Here is a 21,896-nt window from a genome sequence, read left to right as displayed (position 1 = left end):
CCCACATTGCAAAGTGTGAAGATCATTTCTGTTGTCCCTCGTGATATTGTGGAATATTACTAAAAGCGGCGTAAATTCAACACATACTTTACAATGAGTGAGTGAGTCAATTAATGTATTCGGTTGTACCCTTTACAGCCAGCCATACCACAGCTAGGTAAAATACATCTCCGATTAAGCTGGATGAACACTGATATATAAACAATAAAGACATTATATAAAACAGTTTATATTGGACCCGTGAAGATCCGGGGTGGAATAGATCTTCAGCAACCCATGCTTGTCGTAAGAGGCGACTAGCGGGATCGGGTGGTCAGGCTCGCTGACTTGGTTGATGCATGTCAATTTGCGTGGATCGATGCTCATAATGTCAATCACTTGATTGTCTGGTCCAGACTCGATTATTATAGACAGCCGCCATATAGCTGGAATATTGCTGAGTGTGGCGTTAAACAAAAAACAAACAACAACAGTTCATATAGCTGTAGAAAACATACAGACATTCATTCGGAGGAGTGAGTTAGTGAGTGAGTTGGGTTTAACACCGCTTTTAACAGTATTCCAGTTATATCGTGGCGTGTCAGCTTAATGTGGGAGGAAAGCCCGAAGTGGTGCAGGTCTTAGAAGTTTACCACTTCCGTGAAACTCACGAGCACGGATATGGTGCTGACAAACCTAGAAACATAATCGGGGCGAACCGGGATTCGAACCCAATATCATAGGTTTCTGGCGTGCCCAAGGGACGCAACTCTGCACAGCGAATCGCGGCGCCTTAGACGACTGGGCCACCAGTGCCCCCTCATTCGGACACGTTACATGTCAACATGATGTGCGATGCTATCCCATACTATGGCCTTTGCAGGAAGTTTTCACACACCTTAAGACCCGGGTTCGATTCCCCACATGGGTATAATGTGTGAAATGGTCCCTCGCCGTGGTATTGCTGGCTTATTGCTGAAAGTGGCGTTTAACCATAGTCACTGGCATTTCTTTAATTGATCAGGTGGTCAAGCTTTATGATCAGGTTGACAGCGTGACGTCTACCCCAACGACGTGGATCACACCTCATGATACTGAATATCTGGCCCTGAGCATGAGTCGATTGTTTACAGGCCGCCGTCACATGACAAGTGTATTGCAGGATGCGGCGTTAAACAACAAAGAAACACTTACTTTTCAATGCAAATTGTGTGAGAGGCGGGATTCTGCCGGTAGAGCGGGACACCGGGTTTCCTCACTGATTTTCAGAGCGCCATTTATGTAAATTTCATCATTGTTTTGCCTTTTGTTTGTTGTTTGTTTTTGCGTTTGTTGTTTAACGCCGCACTCAGCAATATTCCAGCTATATGACGGCGGTCTGTAAATAATCGAGTCTGGACCAAACAATCCAGTGATTGGCATCATAATTGGGATACGATGACATGCATCAACCAAGTCAGTGAGCCTGACCAACCGATCCCGTTAGTCTCCTCTTACGAATAGCATGAGTTGCTGAAGACCCATTGCAACCCGCATCTTCAGGAGCTTTTTTCCTTTTTTTGTGATTCTAGCGAATGTGGTATTCGTGGATGTCTAGTTTGTCGTCCCACTATGTATTTGGATGGCTGATTGGTCATTTGATTACGTAATCAGATTTCGGATATGTCGTCTCAACGTGTATTTCGATGTCCAATTTGTCGTTTGATCATGAATTCGAATGTCTGACAGATCCTATTTTTGGATGTCCGATTGTCGTCCAAATATGTATTCGGATATCTGATATGCCGTCCCGACAAATATTTGGATATCTGGTATGCCGTCCCGACAAATATTTGGATATCTGGTATGCCGTCCCGACAAATATTTGGATATCTGGTATGCCGTCCCGACAAATATTTGGATATCTGATATGCCGTCCCGACAAATATTTGGATATCTGGTATGCCGTCCCGACAAATATTTGGATATCTGGTATGCCGTCCCGACAAATATTTGGATATCTGGTATGCCGTCCCGACAAATATTTGGATATCTGGTATGCCGTCCCGACAAATATTTGGATATCTGGTATGCCGTCCCGACAAATATTTAGATATCTGGTATGCCGTCCCGACAAATATTTGGATATCTGGTATGCCGTCCCGACAAATATTTGGATATCTGATATGCCGTCCCGACAAATATTTGGATATCTGGTATGCCGTCCCGACATATATTTGGATATCTGGTATGCCGTCCCGACAAATATTTGGATATCTGGTATGCCGTCCCGACAAATATTTGGATATCTGATATGCCGTCCCGACAAATATTTGGATATCTGGTATGCCGTCCCGACAAATATTTGGATATCTGATATGCCGTCCCGACAAATACTTGGATATCTGATATGCCGTCCCGACAAATATTTGGATATCTGGTATGCCGTCCCGACAAATATTTGGATATCTGATATGCCGTCCCGACAAATATTTGGATATCTGGTATGCCGTCCCGACAAATATTTGGATATCTGATATGCCGTCCCGACAAATATTTGGATATCTGGTTGGTCGTCCTCATCCTGTTCGAAAATCTGACATTCGGGGAATAGCGAAAAGAAGACGTAAGGTACTACATTAATTGTAATGAAATAATCTTGAATTTGACCTCAACAGTGTTTACTTTGATCAGGTATAACTTCAGTGTTCGAAATACCTGCCTGCCCGACCGTCCGAGACGGGTTGATTTCAACTCGGGCTGCCAGATTTTCAAATCCCCCTGCCCGACGGTCGGGTTATATTTCATATGTCAAAATATTCAAAATATTTCCCGATGATAAGCATTAATTCACATGTAAAGATGAATGATAAAATGTAACCAAAAAGAAACCCCGTTAGCTTATCCTGAGAAACATATGATTATAGTGGGCAGGCAGGTTTTGGTCAGGGCTGGCAAGTATTTCAGCTAGCCAGTCCTGTGGTCTGGCTGAATTTTTTGGGAGTTTCATGTGCAATAAATGTGCAATAACTGAACAGGCTTGTCCAGGAGAGCGTGAGGTGCACGGGTGGCCCAGTCGTCTCAGGCGCCGCGATTCGCTGTGCAGAGTTGCGTTCCTTGGGCACGCCAGAAAACCTATGATTGTGGGTTCGAATCCCGGTTCGCCCCGATTATGTTTCTAGGTTTGTCAGCACCGTACCCGTGCTCGTGGGTTTCACCGAAGTGGTAAACTTCTGAGACCTGCATCACTTCGGGCTTTCCTCCCACATTAAGCTGACACACCGTGATATAACTGGAATACTGTTAAAAGCGGCGTTAAACCCAACTCACTTACTAAGCGAGCGTAGTGCAAAGACTGTCGTGAGCCTATGTTAAAGTATAAGAATTACTATCATCTTAGCACTACGATCGCTATGTACGATTCCTACTATATCAGGGGGCACGGGTGGCCCAGTCGTCTAAGGCGCCGCGATTCGCTGTGCAGAGTTGCGTCCCTTAGGCACGCCAGAAACCTATGATTGTGGGTTCGAATCCCGGTTCGCCCCGATTATGTTTCTAGGTTTGTCAGCACCATACCCGTGCTCGTGGGTTTCACCGAAGTGGTAAACGTCTAAGACCTGCATCACTTCGGGCTTTCCTCCCACATTAAGCTGACACGCCGTGATATGACTGGAATACTGTTAAAAGCGGCGTTAAACCCAACTCACTCACTCACTCACTCACTCCTACTATATCATGATCATGTGGTAATGAATAACTATGAAATAGTGATGACACCAGGCGTTTGCGTATCCTGCCCTACCGATGGCACCAGTCACAAATACATGCAAAGGCAAGTCAACTGTCCACCTGAAAAAAAACAACAGGAAGATGTAGCTAAGTAAAAATAGGGAATTGCACCAGACATCATATTCTTTTCTCATGCGTCTCATTTGGAAGTGTCCTTCACATAAAACATTTTAAAGCTACACTAAGGCTTTGAATGTTGTAACCCAGATCAAACAACTTTAGAGCGAGAGTCATATGACGCTCTTGAATTCGTAGAAAAGAGCATGCGCAATTGTACCTCAAAACTTGTGAAATGTAGACACCAAAGGCTGTAGCTGCTGGAATAGTGCTCGACATGAAGGGAAAGTTGACTATTGGAAAGCCGTTGTCATCCATCTTGTCATACAGTCTTGTGGATATTTTGTATCACTTTGTATCTGTATGTATAGATCTTAATATGAAACGGATGAGGCGGTTTTGGTGGTCTCTTGTTTCTAGCTCAGGTGGGGGGGGGGGGGGGGGGGGGGTTATATCACTAGAGTGAGTGAGTGAGTATGGTTTTACGCCGTTTTTAGCAACATTCCAGCAATGTCACGGCGGGGGGACACCAGAAATGGGCTTAACACATTGAACTCGATTGGTATTGAACTCGGGTCTTCGGCGTGACGAGCGAACGCTTTAACCACTAGGCTACCCGACCGCCCCGGTATATCACTAGAAGGGAATTGGCTATTTGATTTTTATTGAACGATATCAGATCATCGACGCTGATGCTTAAGTTAAACTTCTTGGCCAAATTCCCTTTTCATTTTGAGTCGTATGCATAAAGAAACAGAATAGCAAAGGGGTGGGGTGGGGGCGCAGTTGGTACCAATGAGGATGCCTACTTCTTGCCGAAAGGTCAACTTCAGGTGACATTTGCTTTCATTTTGTCCAGAACCTTTGAAGTGACTATGGTTTTACGCTCGTCACGCCGAAGACCCGGATTCGATTCCCGACATGGGTAAAATGCGTGAAGCCCGTCACTGGTGTCCCCCGCCGTGATGTTGCTGGAATATTGCTAAAAGTGAGTGAGTGAGTGAGTATGTTTTTACGCCACTTTTAGCAATATTCCAGCAATATCACGGCGGGGACACCAGAAATGTGATCCACATTGTACCCATGTGGGGAATCACACCCGGGCCTTAGGTGTGGAGAACGAATGCTTTAACCAGTAACCACTAGGCCCACTTTCCGCCAGGATGATTTAACTGTGTGTGCAGGTGCTATTCTATTTTGCCGATTGCACACTGTTGCACAATTACAGTGAAACATTGTGTTTTAGGCATTACATGATGTCGTGGTACATCAACGGACATCTTGAGTGGGTTGAGCAAATTATTTCGCTGTGGCAAGTCAGCAAACATATTTTATTAGGTGCATTTAATTATAAAGTAGTGTTCCAATACAGAGACATATTTGACAAAACATGATAACCTATCCAAAGTTTAATACGCATAGTGTAACTTCGATGTTGTGAAAAAATAGGTGTTGGAAACATCTACTTAAGGTTAGACTAACTTGCAATGATACTGAAAATGTGCCGGTTTGATGTCTGTTTAACGCCATATTGATCAATATTCAAGCGATGAACCGACTGATGTTTTAGGTCGACGGGTTTGGCGTTGGCAGAGTAATGATGTGGGAGGAAGTCTCCCATCGGTACAACAAACCCAGTGCAAGAGCAGGGCAACTTAACGGCCCAGTGCTGCTGTGATGCATTTCTTCAGCGTGATATTCCCATCACGAAAGATGTCAACATTATTTGTAACATCATATTGCCAGACCGCACAGAGCAGCTGCAACAGCATCACAAATGATGTAAGACTTTCAGCCAAGTCACAGAGCCTGACCACCCGATCAGTTGGTTGCCTCTTACGACCAGAATAGTTTGCTGGGGACAAATTCTAACCCGAGTCTTTGGTGTTCCTTGTCTATAGTGGGAAATGTTGAAATGCAAATATTGCTGTACTATTCATTTTCAAAGTGCAAACAGGAAAAGAAGAAGAAAACGATGGTGTACAATAATAACATTTACTAACGCCATGCGTGTACAATATCAAAATCGGGACGGGCTTGCCGCCAACGTGATGCCGTCCCTGCATCCCCTGCAAGGTGCGCATCCTATGTTCAGCCGCCCACGTCCCCATCACAGGTCGTTCCTGTCCCCAACTCCGCAAGGTGTGGTGTCACACATATTCAGACAGTTCGTGGCAGTCTGCGGTCCACTCTGTTGGCCAATCGGCTGTTGATCTACGTCCGGTTTGGCCTGGTAGTGAACTCGGTTATGAGTATTGGTAATGTTGGCGTCGTGTAATTATCTGAAATAAACGAATGTCATTTTCTTAACTATCACGAGCAAAACATCTGTCTTGGCATGTTACCAACACTGCCGCAGCATCACACACGCATCGGGGCAGTATCACACACGCATCGGGGCAGCATCACACACACGCATCGGGGCAGCCTCACACACACGCATCGGGGCAGCCTCACACACGCATCGGGGCAGCATCACACACGCATCGGGGCAGCATCACACACGCATCGGGGCAGCATCACACACGCATCGGGGCAGCATCACACACGCATCGGGGCAGTATCGCCCGTGGCTGTGATAACCCAGTAACCAGTGTAGGGGCTGTGATAACCAAATGACCAGTATTTTAGCAGTACTGTCCCTAAACTAGTGTAGTCTGGTTACGGTCCAGTGACCGCACCGCTCCCCCGCTTCAATTCCATTACCGTTTGGAAAAGTCCGGCGGTCGAGGTTGCACTGTGTCATTACATTCTTTGTTAGAGAATTAGTGATCAGACTACTTCATCCTCTTGTGATTTAATGGCATACTCCTACCAAGTATTGACTTGATGTATGTTATCTGTTTGCTGCCTTAGGTGCTGAACATTTTTTTTAGACTGATTTGCGGACATTAAGGGAATTCTTTGTACTCAGATATTTCACCATGTATTAATGATAATTTTTGCCTCCCCAATAATTGAACACATTGTTCTAAATCTTTAACAATACCGTTGGAAGGCTAATGTTCATCGTTTTATATTGATACTTCCATCTTCCGTATGGATATAGTGGTCAGTTTGCTGTTTGTGCTTTTCCCCATGCACACTTTGGCTGAGCACTCCAGATTATCTTATTCCCTGGCTGAGTAGGAGAGATTGTTTTCTCCGAGGTCCGCGCGCTGGTATATAAACTTTGTCAGGTTCACCGGAAACGCTTGTTAAATCATCATCCCCGGCTTTGTTAGATGTTTACGGGTCGGCACGGAACTGGGTTATCACGCGAAACTCAGGTTTCGTTTGTAAGTGATAACGGGGCACTTTTGATCTAGTACTGGTTGTATTGAGCTAAACTTATTAGCTTGGGTTTTCATACACCGTTTTGCTAGTAATCTGTGGACAACCGACCTTCCCGTGATTGTCTAGCTTTTGGGGAATTTTAGAATTTCCTTTTTCGGTCAATTTGATTGAATCTTTAGTCTTTTGGACTAGTTTGATATTCAGACGTTCTCGTGCATTTTATTGTCCAAGTATTTATTTTAGGGATAGGCCCTTTGTACATCCCGCTATTTAACCCAGCCGAGGTTAATTCACTCATTTGAGTTAACTCAGGTGTGAATTGGTCGCAGCCGACTTAATTGGCTGTCAATGCATCTTGTCTATCTTGTCAGTGTTGCGTTAACTACTCTCAATGTATAACTTAATACAGTTGTTTAGCTGAGCAGCTTGTGTATTTGTTCGGATTTATTTATTAGCGATCATTGTCAGTATAGATTGGACTTTGATCTTTTATATGGTCCTTTGATACAAGTAGTTGTTGGTAATAAACCTGTGAAACTATTACCGCGTTTTCATTATGACTTTATTCTTGTGTAATGACACCACTGATCATTGGAGTACCACCATCATGACATTAGGCCAGCAGCTGTAGTAGCACCATCATGACGTTAAGACGGCAGCTGTAGTAGCACCATCATGACGTTAAGACGGCAGCTGTAGTAGCACCATCATGACGTTAAGACGGCAGCTGTAGTAGCACCATCATGACGTTAAGACGGCAGCTGTAGTAGCACCACCATGACGTTAAGACGGCAGCTGTAGTAGCACCATCATTATTTTAGGCCAGCAGCTGTAGTAGCACCATCATGACGTTAGGCCAGCAGCTGTAGTAGCACCATCATGACGTTAAGACGGCAGCTGTAGTAGCACCATCGTGACGTTAAGACGGCAGCTGTAGTAGCACCATCATGACGTTAAGACGGCAGCTGTAGTAGCACCATCATGACGTTAAGACGGCAGCTGTAGTAGCACCATCATGACATAAGGCCAGCAGCTGTAGTAGCACCATCATGGCATTAGGCCAGCAGCTGTAGTAGCACCATCATGACGTTAAGACGGCAGCTGCAGTAGCACCATCATGACGTTAAGACGGCAGCTGTAGTAGCACCATCGTGACGTTAAGACGGCAGCTGTAGTAGCACCATCGTGACGTTAAGACGGCAGCTGTAGTAGCACCATCGTGACGTTAAGACGGCAGCTGTAGTAGCACCATCATGAAGTTAAGACGGCAGCTGTAGTAGCACCATCATGACGTTAAGACGGCAGCTGTAGTAGCACCATCATGACGTTAAGACGGCAGCTGTAGTAGCACCATCATGACGTTAAGACGGCAGCTGTAGTAGCACCATCATGACGTTAAGACGACAGCTGTAGTAGCACCATCTTGACGTTAAGACGGCAGCTGTAGTAGCACCATCTTGACGTTAAGACGGCAGCTGTAGTAGCACCATCATGACGTTAAGACGGCAGCTGTAGCAGCACCATGACATTATGCCAGCAGTTGTAGTGCCAGCAGTTGTAGTGCCAGCAGTTGTAGTGCCAGCAGTTGTAGCACCATGACATTAGGCCAGCAGCTGTAGTACCACCATCATGACATTAAGACTTCAGCTGTAGTACGAACCTACGAAACTTTCGTCAGATAACGTCTCTTCCTTGTAACAGGAACTCTGCAATTCAAGAATACACTGCAGTTAGTCAAGACTGAAATACACAATCTGACAATTGAAATAGGGAACATACGTTAAACGACAAGTGAAAATAATCTCATGATCATGGGGTCTCAAAAAAGGTTACATTACAGCAAGATTTTAACAGGCAGACAATCTGGTTGTCTTAGTTGTGCCCCGTTTCATGTCCATCTTCGGCCTTATCGGCAGGAACGGCTAATTCCGAAAACTGAAAACTCAAATTAAACATCAATGGAGGATGATTCGACGAATCGCGAAACATTTCGAAATATTTCGATACAAAACGATTACAGAACTCATGCGGACATGACAGTAGGGATGGGGTTGCTTGTATAAATACTCAAAGACAAAAATAACCGATGTTCTTATTTATCATGCGGATAATGTTTAGAAGCACAACAGTAATACAGCTTCTCTAAAGGTTACCATTGCACTGGTGTTTTATTCGGATGATTGATTAGTTGGTTTGTTGGTTTACGCCGCACTCGGTAAAATTCCAGCTATATGACGGCGGTCTGTAAATAATCGAGTCTGGACCAGACAATCTACAGTACAGTGTGTACAGTGTATATTAGTGTAATTCAAGACCCCCATCATGCCGAAACTCATACCCGAACTACCAGAAGAAAAGACCCGTGAAGATCTGGGGTAGAATAGGTCTTCAGCCATCCATGCTTGCAGTAAAAGGCGACTGTCCTTGTAAGAGGCGACTAACGGGATCGGGTGGTCAGGATCGCTGACTTGGTTGATGCATGTCATCGTATCCCAATTGCGTGGATCGATGCTCATGATATTAATCAATCTGGACCAGACTCCATTATTTACAGACCGCCGTCATATATCTGGAATATTGCTGAGTGCGGCGTTAAACAACAAACAAACAAACCAGAAGAAAAGAAAGGCATCCTATCATACTCGTTATGTGCACTACAAGCGATTAACGGCAGAAACTCGAACTCAGTCCAAAAGGTCAATAGTATTCTATACGAATATAATGTCGGACCAAGGAAAACAGGTGCAGCTGAGTTGAATTTTTTTTCAATTTCTTCAAATCCAAAATGAATTATATCAATACGAAACAAGAAATATTATCAATAAAAAAACAAATTCTATCAATACGAAAACTCACGATAGAGGTTTACCCTACTCACACACTTGAGTCCCAAAGAGGGACAGGTCAGCCGAAATTGCTAAGGCAGAAGGCGATCTCTTAAACACTTAAAGCAACAACAATACCTACCCCATCACAGGTTACTGGGTTGTCGCACGCAGCGAAAATGCACTTGAAGCTCATGACTTTCGAGCCAGGAAGTCGAAATGCACGGAACAGGGGGCTCCTTATCATTGTCCCGTTGATGTGGAAGCCGACATTCTTTTTGAAAATATCACCATCCCCGCATCTGAAATAATCGTTTGACAATATTTTTTGTACGACATACACAGCAATACGGGAGTCAGCGAGACGAACGTCAATACATTTTCGCGATTTCAGAACGGAGACTTATACGTGTAAACGTATTCTACGCTGTTGGCGTGCACCAATGCCTATTTGTGTGGACGAGGCTCCAGTGCCTGCCTGATGAGAATGAGAGGTGTATCCTACCTATCATCTACAACAGCTGTTACCGACACTCAGGATAGCCCGTAACGAAGGTTTTAAGGCTAGTGTTAGTGAGAGGCTAGTGGTAGCAAGAGGCTAGTGGTAGCCAGAGGCTAGTGGTAGTCAGAGGCTAGTGGTAGTCAGAGGCTAGTGGTAGTCAGAGGCTAGTGTTAGTCAGAGGCTGTGTATTGAGGGGAGGCTTCTCATATCCGTCTAAATAGGTTAGCCCGGATATTACACAATTAAGAAATTAAATTACCTGTTGTCAGGTAGCTGTCTTCAATCTTTTCGCGCAATAATACGGTCTCACCTAGCCTATGACAACTAAGACAAGCATGTTATAGTGGGGAGGTACTCTGCCGGTACTCCACACGGGGAGGCAGTCATGCAGGACTTACGAAAGGAAGTGACTTACCCTCCCAGAAGAACGCGGAAAGTGTTATTCCCATTAGTTGCCCAGCAGCTCACAGGCCGCACGTGCACGTCGCCTGAAATCACATTATGTAAGATACCACACAGGTAGGTTTTGTATACCTTTTTTACCTACATATATGTACAGTTTATTTTGCACCATCTTCTATATCTCCAGGGCTTGCATTTGGGGGAACTTACACTAACCCCAGGACCAATTCTGGTGGTTCTCGCGAAATGAAATACCCCACTCTTGATAATCATAATCTGAAGGGCAAAGGAAAGTATACCAAGTTTGTTTTTGTATAATTGAAAATTAAAAGAACTGTTAAATTTGCGCATATCTGTTTCAACACTTATCCCGAAGCAGCTTGTAAAAAGTAATCTGTGGCTGGGTAAGTTTAGGTAAAATATATTGGTTAAATGAAAACTGGGGTAAGAAATGAATTTACAAATACATAGCCTACCATGTTTGAAATGTAAATTTGTGCCAAAAATGCAAATTTCTTAATTTTTCAAAGAAAGGATGTCCCAAAGCACCCATCAGCAGTTACTGTGTACCATGCGAAAAAAGCAGTACAGTTCTGTTTTTGGGTAGAACATCGCTAACTCATTTCAATTAAAAAATCAAACATGATGAAAATCAACTGAGGTATGGTGTCATTTGGTCCTCAGTTTAATTTCACTGAACTATGTAAACGATATGACCATCTTTTCCAGACAAGGGCGTTAACTGACTATAAAAGTCCAGTTTCCACCCTTGCCGAACAAGGCTGGAATTCCGCAGTTAGTTTGGCTGGACTAACGAGTCCATGCATAGCCCAATCCAAATCGGGTAACGAACATTGATTTCACCGTGCAGATTTCCGTCGACTGCAGGATTTGCAAAGCATGTGTGCCGCCATCTAGGTGTCGACATATGTTTCAAATTTTGTCATGTTTTTAATCCAGGTGCTCAAGTGATTTGATGCACTCCGCCAGGTGACACGTTTTCTTACAAAAGAGATCTTGACTATAGTAGGCCTGATAGTCTTGACTTGGCGCCGCCATTTTGTTTGATTGGTCGATAGAAGGGACATAACTCGTGGCGCTACGATCGAGCCACGCAAATCAAGCAGAGCTCAGCAAGGGCGGAAACTGAACTTTTATGCGATATGACAAGCCTACCTTCCGCATGATATCAAAGCACCAGTAAACACTATCTCATTTCTGAAATGTCAGTAGTTTGTTTCTGAAGTAGTCGCTATTTATAATCAACGAATGAAGACACCGCCAGGTTCCCACGAGAGGGAAACCCCGCGAGTTCTCAGACATGAACATTCAGGCAACATGATAACCGTGAAGATCCAGGTTAAAATAGGCCTACAGTAGCCCATGCTTGCCGTTAAAGGCGACTATGCTTGCCGTTAAAGGCGACTATGCTTGCCGTTAAAGGCGACTATGCTTGCCGTTGAAGGCGACTATGCTTGCCGTTGAAGGCGACTATGCTTGCCGTTGAAGGCGACTATGCTTGCCGTTAAAGGCGACTATGCTTGCCGTTAAAGGCGACTATCGGGATCGGCTGGTCAGACTCGCTGACTTGGTTGATGCATGTCATCGTATCCAAATTGCGTAGATCGATGGTCATGAAGTTAATCACTGGATTGTCTGGTCCAGACTCGATGACTTCCAGACCACCGTCATATAACTGGAATATTGCGAGTGCAACAAACAAACAAACAATAAACAAACAAAACAACACACGAGTATGGTTATACGCCGCTTTTAGCAATATTCAAGCAATGTCACGACAGGGAATTCCAGAAACGGGATAGCACATTGTACTGCAAAATAACGTGAGCCCTACCGTGACTTATGTGCGAGTTATACGCGATATAGATATAAATAAACATAAATTTATCTATCTACATCCGTTTCATTACCAGATTAGAATAGTCATTAAATATAACTATCCCACAAAGCTTACGTATACATATATTCACATGGAATGAAGGAACATAGCATGCAAACTGTATGAAAGAATACAGTCATGCATGGCGCATTAAAACATCACTGTGCAGTGTTAATACATACCCTTGACCGTGGCCTGTATTCGTAGGCGACTCCCTAAGAGGATCGTGTTCCTCACAGGTCGACCAAGCGGGCCCACTAGAGTCATGCTGACATCAGATGTCATCGCCGACCCCTTGTTCTGGATAATCTCATCGTAGATTTGGTAGCTAGGATAAAACAGGAAGAGCAGAGCGGTAGACTTGTACAGCAGCCTTTAACGTAGACAATTTGAATGGGTTATGCTTCAGTTCGCCCACTTCCACTTATTTAAATAGTTTATGAGTATTGTTTTATGCCGCTTTTAGCAATATTCAAGCAATATCACGGAAATGGGCTTCACACATTGTACCCATGTGGGGAATGGAACCCGGAGCTTTGGTCTGACGAGCGAACACTTTAACCACTAGGCTACACCACCGCCCCTTATTTAAATAGTGTTGAATAGGACAAATAGTGGTTGATAGCATGATTGACCCTGGGCCGTGGTGGGGGTGATAGCATGATTGACCCTGGGCCGTGGTGGGGGTGATAGCATGATTGACCCTGGGCCGTGGTGGGGGTGATAGCATGATTGACCCTGGGCCGTGGTGGGGGTGATAGCATGATTGACCCTGGGCCGTGGTGGGGGTGATAGCATGATTGACCCTGGGCAGTGGTGAGGGTGACAGCATGATTGTCCCTGGGCCGTGGTGGGGGTGATAGCATGAACACAACCCATCAGTTGGGGTCAGCCAACATGCACATCGCAGTAAAGCGATCTTCGTTTTCAATCGAAATCTCATGGAGTCAAAATATATCTTGAGTCATAAATAATGTTATGCATTGGCTACAATACTATTCTTATTGGTTGGTTTGTTGTTCAACGCCGTACTCAGCAATATTACAGCTATATGACGGCGGTCTGTAAATAATCGAGTCTGGACCAGACAATCCAGTGATTAATATCATGAGCATCGATCCACGCAATATGGTATCGATGACATGCATCAACAAAGTCAGCGAGCCTGACCACCCGATCCCGTTAGTCGCCTCTTACGACAAGCAGAATCGCCTTTTACGGAAAGCATGGGTTGGTGAAGACCTATTCTACCCGGGATCTTCATGGGTCATATGCTCCTGAAAGTAATCCAACACGGTGGTTAAATTGTTTGGTTCGTGTTAAAACATGAGGCCGATTTGTACTGGTTGTAAACAAGAACAAAGTTTCAGTGAATTATGCCACTCAAAAAAAGTTAAGGTCACCCAATTCTTTCATATTACTATAGTTAATCTGGCATACCATGATCCTTGAATTGTTTTAGTAGTATATGTAAACGACAGTCAATTTCCCTCATATCAAAACATCACCAGTAAACACTCTTTTCTGAAAAGTATGTATTCAAACTGGACATGAGAGTCATCTGTAAGATTGGGGACCTTTGACATTCTGCTGGGTTCTAAGATGATGAATAGGGACTAGATATCTTTTTCAGCTCAGTTAAAAACCGGATTCTTGTTCTTTGAAAACGGACCCAAAATATTTTTTCAAGCATTCTCTGGGACGATTAATATTTTCGATAAATCCCAGCGGAACTCCTCACCCCATCCCAAGAATATCACATTATCGGACCCTCGGCTTCGATACACAACCAACAGCTGATGACGTACCTGCTGTCAATTTCAATAGCCTGACTGGTGTTGTGCGCTTTTTCGCCATAGATACACGTGACAGTGTAATACTTCCCTGTGCCTTTTAAATAGATACCCTTCACCCTCGTCTTCCAGGAGACCCTGACCTTGACCCTGTAAACCAGCGACTCCTTCATTTCCTGTAATAATGAGTGAATGTTGTTTTACGATTCAGGCAACAGCATTTGGGTTTGGGGTTTTCTTTGGGGGTTGTTTTTTTGTTGTTTTTGTTTTGTTTTGTTGTTGTTTTGTTTGTTTGTTTTTTTTGGGGGGGGGTGCGTCAACGTCACACGCAGCATGATTCCAGCTTTAAAACGGGGCACAATGGCAAGTCAGATCATCTGTTTTACGCCGCACTCCAATATTCCAGCTATATGATAGCGATCTGTAAATAATCGAATCTGGACCAGACAATCCAGTGATTGACATCGTGAGCATCGATCTACGCAGTTGGGATACGATGACATGTACCAACCATGTCAGCGAGCCTGACCACCTGATCCAGTCTGTCGCCGCTCACGACAACCAGTCACCTTGTACAGCAAGCATGGGTTGCTGAAGACCTGTTCCATCTGGGATCCAAGTCGAAATGATAATTCCATGTCGAGGTTAGTCGAGGTTAGTCGACTCTTTAGTCGAACTTTACGAAGTCCTATTTGGACCAATGAATGCGGCGTTTAGTGAAATCCCATGGCAATCTGCAAGAAATCGGCAACCGTTTCTACTTGTTTAAGTATAGTGCCGAGTGCGGCAAACAAACTACAACTTTCTTAGGTAGACATGAGCGAAGTGAAGGACACAACACGACCAACGTGTCAATATTTCTACCCAAAACAACGTAATATAATAGTATAAATAGACGTGAAAAGATTTACCTCAAAAACACACGGAGTCGATGAATTGTCCTCGAAGGCTGCTTTCTGGATGTACGTCACTCCGTCTGTCGTGATGGGCCTGGCGACAACGCCGTTCTTGCAGAAGACCTCGACAACGACTGGGAAGTCGGACAGGACGCTGATGGTAGAAAGGCCAGTTCTCCCTACGCAGCATTCCGACTTAACTAAAGATGAAGATGGCTTAAATTCTTCCACATACACTTATGGAGCAGCTTAAAAAATGTTTTTACAAACAATTTTCTCGAGTTGTGGAGCTTAATATAAGCATTTTGTATTATTTCAAAATAGCATTAAAACGTTTACAACGTAAAATCGAAAGCAATTTCCACTGGTTATGATATATTGTGCATTTTCAAGTCAGCGAGCCTGACCACCCGATCCAGTTAATCACCTCTTACGACAAGCATAGTCACCTCTTACTGCAAAGAAATGCAAGCATGGGTTGAAGACCTATTTTCTACTGGGACCTTCACGGGTCTCATAAACTGTGGATGTGGTAGCCAAAAATGGCTGCACGATGGTTGTATCCCTAGGAAGGATCGCTGGAAACGTGGAGGATAACGCGCCATCATTACTTCAGAAGATCCGGGGTAGAAAAGGTCTTCAGCAACCCATGCTTGCCGTAGAAGACGACTATGCTTGTGGTAAGAGACGACTAACGGGGTCCATTGGTCAGGCTCGCTGACTTGGTATCCCATCGTATCCCAAATGCGTGGATCAATGCTTACATCAATCACTGGATTGTCTGGTCCAGACTCGATTATTTACGGACCGCCGTCATATAGCTGGAATATTGCTGAGTGCGGGGTTCAACAGCGAACAAACATTCCTTCAGGAACGCTTTTTATTTCCTATTCCACCACCGTAGTCAGCGAGCGAGTTGGTTTTAACGTCGACTTCAGCAATATCAACATTACAGGGGACAGAAGTAGTGGGCTTTACACAGATCCCATGTGGGGAATCAAACCTTGGCTTTCGGCGTGACGAGCGAACGCTTGGACCACCTGGCTATCCCACCTTTTCAGGATTAATTTGTGCCGATTCAAACAAATGACCATGGTTCCAGTCAACATGCCGCAGACTACCAGTAATATCGCTCGGGGCAACAGGGTATTCCAGTTTGCTCGTCACGCCAAAATCCCGCGTCAGGCGACCAAGTAGTACGGATTCGACCAACTGGTGCCCAAGTGACTGACCATTTGATACTCTTGGGAGGGATTGTTTCAGCTACAGCATACACCCAGATATTTTTTTATTTTATTTAAAACTATGAGCCTATTTTTTAAAAGAAAACCATCTACAAACGAAGTAATTTCTTTGGCCGGCAATGTTTTTATCAAGAGACTGAAGCATAATTATTTTTTCAAGAATTTTCGGGGACAATATGTTTTTGTCAATAAACTCCCAGGTAAAGTAGTAAACATCACGCCGACTGACCCAAAAGCGTTACGTCCCCCAAATAGAAAAATACTGCAATCCACAAATGTTAACTTTATTCCAATATATCCCGCGGATAGGTCAGCACAACAAAAATGTGCCCTATTAAAGAACATGACTCTGAAGTGCGAAAACATGACTTATTAAAGAAGTAGGAGGTAGGGATTGGGTGTTCAGTTAGCGGCTGCGACGACAGACTATTACTGAGACCTACCACTGTACTGTTGTTTCACGACATGACAGATGAATAGGGCTGTCATTTACATAAGATTCCTGTAGCTAAAGAGGACCAACGTTTCAGCGATGTGTGCATCTTTCCGAGGCAAAGGAGTTAACGGACTGTATAAAGTCCAGTTTCCACCCTTGCCGAACTAGGCTGGCGATTTATGTCCCTTCCATACCCCCCAAATGACCCCATGCCACTTTTCTAGCCAGTTAACTCCCTTGTCTCGGGAAGAAGCTATGTGTGAAACCCATTCTTGGTGTCCCGCGTGCCATATCATGATGGATAACTGCCGAAAGCCACAACCCTACACACAATACCCTAATCACAATCCACCCGCTCACAATCGCTCAGTGCACCAATACCCAATGCAACAGCTCACAACGCAACAGCTCACAACGTAACAGCCTACAATAGCCCAATCACATGGCTTCCGAAACTGACTGGCAGACCTTACCTTTAACAACCCTGTGTGGTTGTTTCGCTTGCGGTTTGACACTCTGGAAAGAAGTTGAAGTCAGAATACATCATTACATTTCTAAGCATTTGGTGTTTATTATTCTTAAATACTAGTACTAGTAGTATACGTTAAGGTTAATATTCAGAAACAGATATAGCGATACCCACTGTCTTTGTGGTCCTCAAGGGACAAAACAGCAATCCTTTAGAAGATGAAAAATCAAATTCATTGTATGCTTGCGGTATTATGATCAACGTAATCAAAGCGTTAGTAGAAACAATCATAAGGTATTGGGAACGAGTCTTTGAAACACTTAGCATAATGTGTGCATGGGCAATCACAATGGGCTGATGGGGTTTCCTCGTGATCAATGTACGGAGCTTCGCTGCTGTTTGGTGAGGTAAGGTGAAATTGGGTTTAACGTCGCGTCCAAGATTATTGCACTTATATAGCGACGTGCATGCACGTATTCGCGTGCGTGCGTGCACTAGTCCGGACTGATGCCGATTGATAGTGCTAGCTCACCTAGATACCATCCCGCAGTTTAACATGAATACCCCACTCAGACACAGTATACTGACTCCGAGCCGACCAGTCCTTGTTTTAGCCCCTTAATGCCGAGCGCCAGACAGGGTAACAATAGGTACCATCTTTTAACGTTTTTTGGTAAGACGCGGCTGGGGATCGAACCCCGGACCTTCCGCTCTCCGGGCGGACGCTCTACCACTAGACCACAGAGGCGATCCCCTGCTGTTTGGAGATTCGTGAGTTCTATTTTCGATCTGAGTTCTAAGACGTCACATGTTTCAATACGCTTTTCTCCCCGCAGAATTTAGTATTTTTAGCCGCAGATTTTTTGTAATTTCAATACGTAATTTTGATCATTTTACTTCAGAATTCACCTGGGACTGAAAGTGAAATGTTTTAGTACGAAATATTTTAGAAAAGCTTGAAAATCAAATTGGTGTAATGATTTATGAAATGTCAACATGGTTTAAATGTCAGTGTTAATTGAAAGTTGAATTGGCAACGTTGTTTCAAGTTTCTCCCACCACCACCTACACCCACACCCACACCCACACCCACACCCACACCACACAATCAAGCACGATGGGTTGCAATTAATATCTGTAGGTTGTAAGGATGTCCAGTGGTTTAAGCGTCCATTGAGGATTGCCTTGGCCGGGGTTCGATTCCCACTATTTGTGAAACCCATTTCTAGTATAATTCTAAACGTGGCGTAAAACTGTGTGCACTCACCGTCTGACCAGAAGCCAATGCAAGCAAAATGGAGATCAGGACAATCTGAAAGAAATATCACTCTTGTAACAGATTTGTCGTTTAACGCCGCACTCAGCAATATTCCAACAAAATGACGGTATGTGAAAAATCAAGTCTGGACCAGACAATCCAGTGATTGACACGACCATCGATCTATGCAATTGGGAAACGATGACATGCATCAACCAAATCAGCGAGCCTGACCACCAAATCAGCGAGCCAGACCACCAAATCCCGTTAATCGAAAATTACCTCTTACGACAAGCATGGGTTGCTGAAGACCAATTCTAACCCGGAATCTCCAGTGGACATAATTTCGTAAAGCCAAAATCACAATCAGACCTGTGCTGTGTTCTGGCCGATTCTCTTCAATGCCGGTGCTTAGGAATCTAACAAAACGCATCAAAATAGAAAAATAATCATCAATAATGTCACGATTGTTCGACTACCTAAACAAATCCAAATACCACCTATCCACATTTCATGGAAGTTGGAACATTAAGATTAAGACAAAATAGCAGTTTATAACTGCCTAAATCTGTGAAAGATATGAACTGACTCGTGTTTACTACCCGACAGTCCCTATTCGCCAATGCATAGATACGATTTAGGCCTTCATAACGCTGTACTAAAGACGAATGTACGCCGATTTGGATTTATCCAGAAGTACTTTTAACGAACGAACCGTGAAGATCCGGGTAAAGAATAGATAGCTCTTCAGCAACCCATGCTTGCCTTAAGAGGCGACTATGCTTGTAAGAGGCGATTAACGGGATCGGGCGGTCAGGCTCGTTGACTTGGTTGAGGCATGTCATCGTATACCAATTGCTTGGATCGATGTTCATGTCAATCACTGGAACGTCTGGCACAGACTCGATTATTCACAGACTGCCGTCATATAGCTGGAATATTGGCGGCGTTAAACAACAAACGAACAAAACTTTTAACGAAAAGTATTGTGTTTAAAAACAAATACCAAATACAACACAAGCAGCTCCCAAAGATGAATGTAAAAAACCTCACAAACAATCGTGGGTTAGCCTGTTCCCTGAATCTGTCCAGGAACTTAGATACAAGGAAATACGGCATAAGTTAACAAATATTTTAACTTCAGTGTCCATCGTTGAGAAGCTCAGAAGTTATGTGCTTATCTGCGGAAGTAGGAATTGTGCAGGCATCCTATTTTCTGGTTCGTGTGTCTGATTCCAGCTTACCATACAAGCGACCCCCGACTTCCCGCCACCTCCAGCCATCATCGTGACCGGACAAACACTGACTCACATCACGTGACCTCATGGTGCACGTGCACAGGACGTGCATGTTTTGGTTGAGTTTGAACGAATGTTCGCGGTTTGTGTACACTAAGGTGGCCACCAAAAATATGATTTTGCATCTTACAATGAATTAATGTTCATTTTATATCTGAAGACGTATTTCCAAACATCTCTGGCAACGACCTCTTCCTTGTTAGGCAGTGTCCCTTTTCCCGCCCTCCACATTGTTTTCATGTTCCCTGTCCTTCACCTCAATTATCTTGTTCCCTGTCCTTCACCTTATCTTGTTCTCTGTCCTTCACGTGATCCTGTTCCCCGTCCTTCACCTTATCTTGTTCCCTGCCCTTCACCTTGTCCTGTACCCTGTCCTTCACCTTGTCCTGTTCCCCGTCCTTCTCATTGTATTGCTCCCCGTCCTTCACCTAACTGACCGCCTCCGTGGTCTAGTGGTAGAGCGTCCGCCCGGAGAGCGGAAGGTCCGGGGTTCGATCCCCGGCCGCGTCATACCAAAAGACGTTAAAAGATGGTACTTGTTGTTACCCTGTCTGGCGCTCGGCATTAAGGGGCTAAAACAAGGACTGGTCGGCTCGGAGTCAGTATACTGTGTCTGAGTGGGGTATTCATGTTAAACTGCGGCATGGTATCTCAGTGAGCTAGCACTATAAATCGGCATCAGTCCAGACTAGTACAAGCAGCCACACACACAGACACACACACAAACTTGCATGCACGTCGCTATATAAGTGCAATAATCTTGGACACGACGTTAAACCCAATTTCACCTCACCTCACCTCACCTTCACCTAACTTGTTCCCTGTCCTTCACCTTATGTTGTTCCCCGTTCTTCACCTTGCTGTTCTGTTCCCTGTCCTCCACCTTGTCTTCTTCCCTGTCCCACACCTTGCCTTGTTCCCTGTCCTTCACCTTATCGTGTTCCCTGTCTTTCACCTTATCTTGTTCCCCGTCCTTCACCTTATCCTGTTCCCTGTCTTTCACGTTATCTTGTTCCCCGTCCTTCACCTTATTCTGTTCCCTGTCTTTCACCTTATCTTGTTCCCCGTCCTTCACCTTATCTTGTTCCCCGTCCTTCACCTTATCTTGTTCCCTGTCTTTCACCTTATCTTGTTCCCTGTCCTTTACCTTATCTTGTTCCCCGTCCTTCACCTTATCTTGTTCCCTGTCCTTCACCTTATCCTGTTCCTTGCCTTTCACCTTATCTTGTTCTCCGTCCTTCACCTTATCTTGTTCCCTGTCTTTCACCTTATCTTGTTCCCTGTCCTTCACCTTATCCTGTTCCCCGTCCTCCACCTTATCCTGTTCCCTGTCCTTCACCTTATCCTATTCCCTCTCCTTCACCTAACTTGTTCCCTGTCCTTCACCTTGCCCTGTTCCCCGTCCTTCACCTTGCTGTTCTGTTCCTTGTCCTTCACCTTGTCTTCTTCCCTGTCCTACACCTTGCCCAGTACCCCGTCCTTCACCTTATCCTGTTCCCTGTCCTTCACCTTATCGTGTTCCCCGTCCTTCGACTTATCCTGTTCCCTGTCATTCACCTAAGTTCTTCCATGTCCTTCACCTTGTCTTGTTCCCCGTTCTTCACCTTATCCTGTTCCCTGTCCTTCACCTTATCTTGTTCGCTGTCCTTCACCTTGTCCTGTTCCCTGTCCTTCACCTTATCTTGTTCCCTGTCCTTCACCTTATCTTGTTCCCTGTCCTTCACCTTATCTTGTTCGCTGTCCTTCACCTTGTCTTGTACCCTGTCCTTCAACTTGTCTTGCACTCTGTCCAT

The 21,896-nt window shown here is 44.5% G+C and overlaps 2 protein-coding genes across 2 annotated transcripts; both read right to left on the bottom strand.

The window, feature by feature from the left end:
- Positions 1 to 5,785: 5,785 nt before the first annotated feature.
- On the bottom strand, positions 5,786 to 20,122 carry LOC124146930 (vitelline envelope sperm lysin receptor-like). Its single transcript, XM_046517497.2, has 10 exons — positions 20,050 to 20,122; positions 18,815 to 18,859; positions 17,552 to 17,594; positions 15,414 to 15,598; positions 14,518 to 14,678; positions 12,892 to 13,037; positions 10,823 to 10,895; positions 10,048 to 10,207; positions 8,741 to 8,786; positions 5,786 to 6,086 (listed from the first exon to the last, which is right to left on the bottom strand). Exons 1-10 carry the CDS (start codon positions 20,089 to 20,091, stop codon positions 6,019 to 6,021), a joined length of 969 nt encoding a protein of 322 aa, XP_046373453.1. The 5' UTR covers positions 20,092 to 20,122; the 3' UTR covers positions 5,786 to 6,018.
- A 238-nt stretch (positions 20,123 to 20,360) lies between these two features.
- On the bottom strand, positions 20,361 to 21,896 carry LOC124146944 (S-antigen protein-like). Its single transcript, XM_048386531.1, has 3 exons — positions 21,661 to 21,896; positions 20,918 to 21,431; positions 20,361 to 20,531 (listed from the first exon to the last, which is right to left on the bottom strand). The coding sequence occupies exons 1-3, from the start codon at positions 21,894 to 21,896 to the stop codon at positions 20,361 to 20,363; spliced, it is 921 nt and encodes a 306-aa protein (XP_048242488.1).

This window comes from Haliotis rufescens, unplaced genomic scaffold (assembly GCF_023055435.1).
Source record: "Haliotis rufescens isolate VD_foot unplaced genomic scaffold, xgHalRufe1.0.p SCAF_6, whole genome shotgun sequence".
In the NCBI taxonomy this organism is placed as follows: domain Eukaryota; kingdom Metazoa; phylum Mollusca; class Gastropoda; order Lepetellida; family Haliotidae; genus Haliotis; species Haliotis rufescens.
This window is presented reverse-complemented; position numbering and strand designations above follow the sequence as displayed.

Bases quoted from the DNA above. Each gene is read 5' to 3' on its own strand.
- LOC124146930 (XM_046517497.2), bottom strand. From the start codon at position 20,091: ATGATGGCTGGAGGTGGCGGGAAGTCGGGGGTCGCTTGTATG. The intron at 10,208-10,822 runs GTAAGTCACTTC...CGATTATTTCAG, and splicing joins TTCCGCGTTCTTCTGGGAGG to ATGCGGGGATGGTGATATTT. The intron at 8,787-10,047 runs GTAGGTATTGTT...CTTGAATTGCAG, and splicing joins ACCCAGTAACCTGTGATGGG to AGTTCCTGTTACAAGGAAGA.
- LOC124146944 (XM_048386531.1), bottom strand. From the start codon at position 21,896: ATGGACAGAGTGCAAGACAAGTTGAAGGACAGGGTACAAGACAAGGTG. The intron at 21,432-21,660 runs GTGAATGACAGG...GGTGAAGGACAG, and splicing joins AAGGACATGGAAGAACTTAG to GGAACAGGATAAGGTGGAGG. The intron at 20,532-20,917 runs GTTAGGTGAAGG...GCGGTCAGTTAG, and splicing joins AGGTGAAGGACAGGGAACAA to GTGAAGGACGGGGAGCAATA.